This window comes from Cyprinodon variegatus, unplaced genomic scaffold (assembly GCF_000732505.1).
Source record: "Cyprinodon variegatus isolate N-32 unplaced genomic scaffold, C_variegatus-1.0 Scaffold595, whole genome shotgun sequence".
NCBI lineage: Eukaryota > Metazoa > Chordata > Actinopteri > Cyprinodontiformes > Cyprinodontidae > Cyprinodon > Cyprinodon variegatus.
In genome coordinates this window covers 103903-105101 of record NW_015151048.1, presented here as the reverse complement: position 1 = coordinate 105101, position 1199 = coordinate 103903, and the positions used below count along the sequence as shown (strand labels likewise).

Below are 1199 nucleotides of genomic sequence, written 5' to 3'. Positions count from 1 at the left end.
CAGTGTGAGGTCACAGTGGGACCCCAGGCCAGTGTGAGGTCACAGTGGGACCCCAGGCCAGTGTGAGGTCACAGTGGGACCCCAGGCCAGTGTGAGGTCACAGTTAGCCCCGCGGCGCACAGCTCAATGTGTGAATATAAACCAGGGTTAAAACCTGGGTTGAAATGGGAGCCATTAAAGTTGCTGCTGTCTGACACTCAGAGCTTCTTTCAAACATGTCTTCTCTCCCAGAGGTCGAACTGGAGATACGTTTCTCCTCCAGGTCACCAACCAAACTGGTTCCCAGGATGAGATGTTTGAACAGCTTCTATTCAGATCTACAGCCTGATTTCCTCCTTTCCTCTTACAGAAGCTGCGCCTTCCAAACCATCAAAAACAGTCCTCCCAGTTCTCCCAGCAGCCTCCTCATCCTCCTCCAGTCGGCGCTCCTCAGGGAGGAATCAGGGAGTCCATGAGCTGTCTGCCTGTGAGCAGCTGACGGTTGAGCTGGTCAGACATGAGGACAGCTGGCCCTTCATGAAGCTGGTATCCAAGACTCAGGTACACAAACCTTTGATCCCAACAGCTGATCTAGTTGAGCTTTGCTTCCAAGCCGCTCTGCAGGAGCTCCTGGTTGCTCCTCAGGGCCGTTACCTGCAGAGCGCCCTGAGCTCAGCCCACTTAGAGCTGCTGCTGTCCTCTAAACATCCTCCTTGTTTGTGTGCAGGTTCCTGATTACTATGACATCATCACAAAGCCCATAGCTCTGAGCACCATCAGAGAGAAGGTCAACAACTGTCAATATCAGACCGCAGGTGAGAAAGAAGTGCTGAGACCCTAAAATTAGGATTCTAGGATCTGAGATGATTGATTATAAAACGAAATCAGCTGAAGTTCAAACTCAGCAGAATTCAACCACCTCCTGATACAGCAGAGCCTTTAGAGCCGCAGACAGCAGACTGCGGTGCTTCTCTGAGGAGAGGCCAGCGTTTCCATATCAGATAGGTGAGCATCGTCTCTACTGGGTGCTTCTCTGGGGAGAGGCCAGCGTTTCCATATCAGATAGGTGACCATCGTCTCTACTGGGTGGTTCTCTGAGGAGAGGCCGGCGTTTCCATGTCAGATAGGTGAGCATCGTCTCTACTGGGTGCTTCTCTGAGGAGAGGCCGGCGTTTCCATATCAGATAGGTGAGCATCGTCTCTACTGGGTGCTTCTCTGA

At 52.1% G+C, this 1199-nt stretch overlaps 1 protein-coding gene across 1 annotated transcript in view; it reads left to right on the top strand.

The window, feature by feature from the left end:
- baz1a (bromodomain adjacent to zinc finger domain 1A) overlaps positions 1 to 1199 on the top strand; it is a 40206-nt gene that overhangs the window by 31493 nt on the left and 7514 nt on the right. Inside the window, exons 20-21 of the mRNA XM_015392536.1 lie at positions 350 to 540; positions 707 to 794. Coding sequence (XP_015248022.1) covers positions 350 to 540; positions 707 to 794 — 279 coding nt within the window. The remainder of the gene's footprint in view (positions 1 to 349; positions 541 to 706; positions 795 to 1199) is intronic.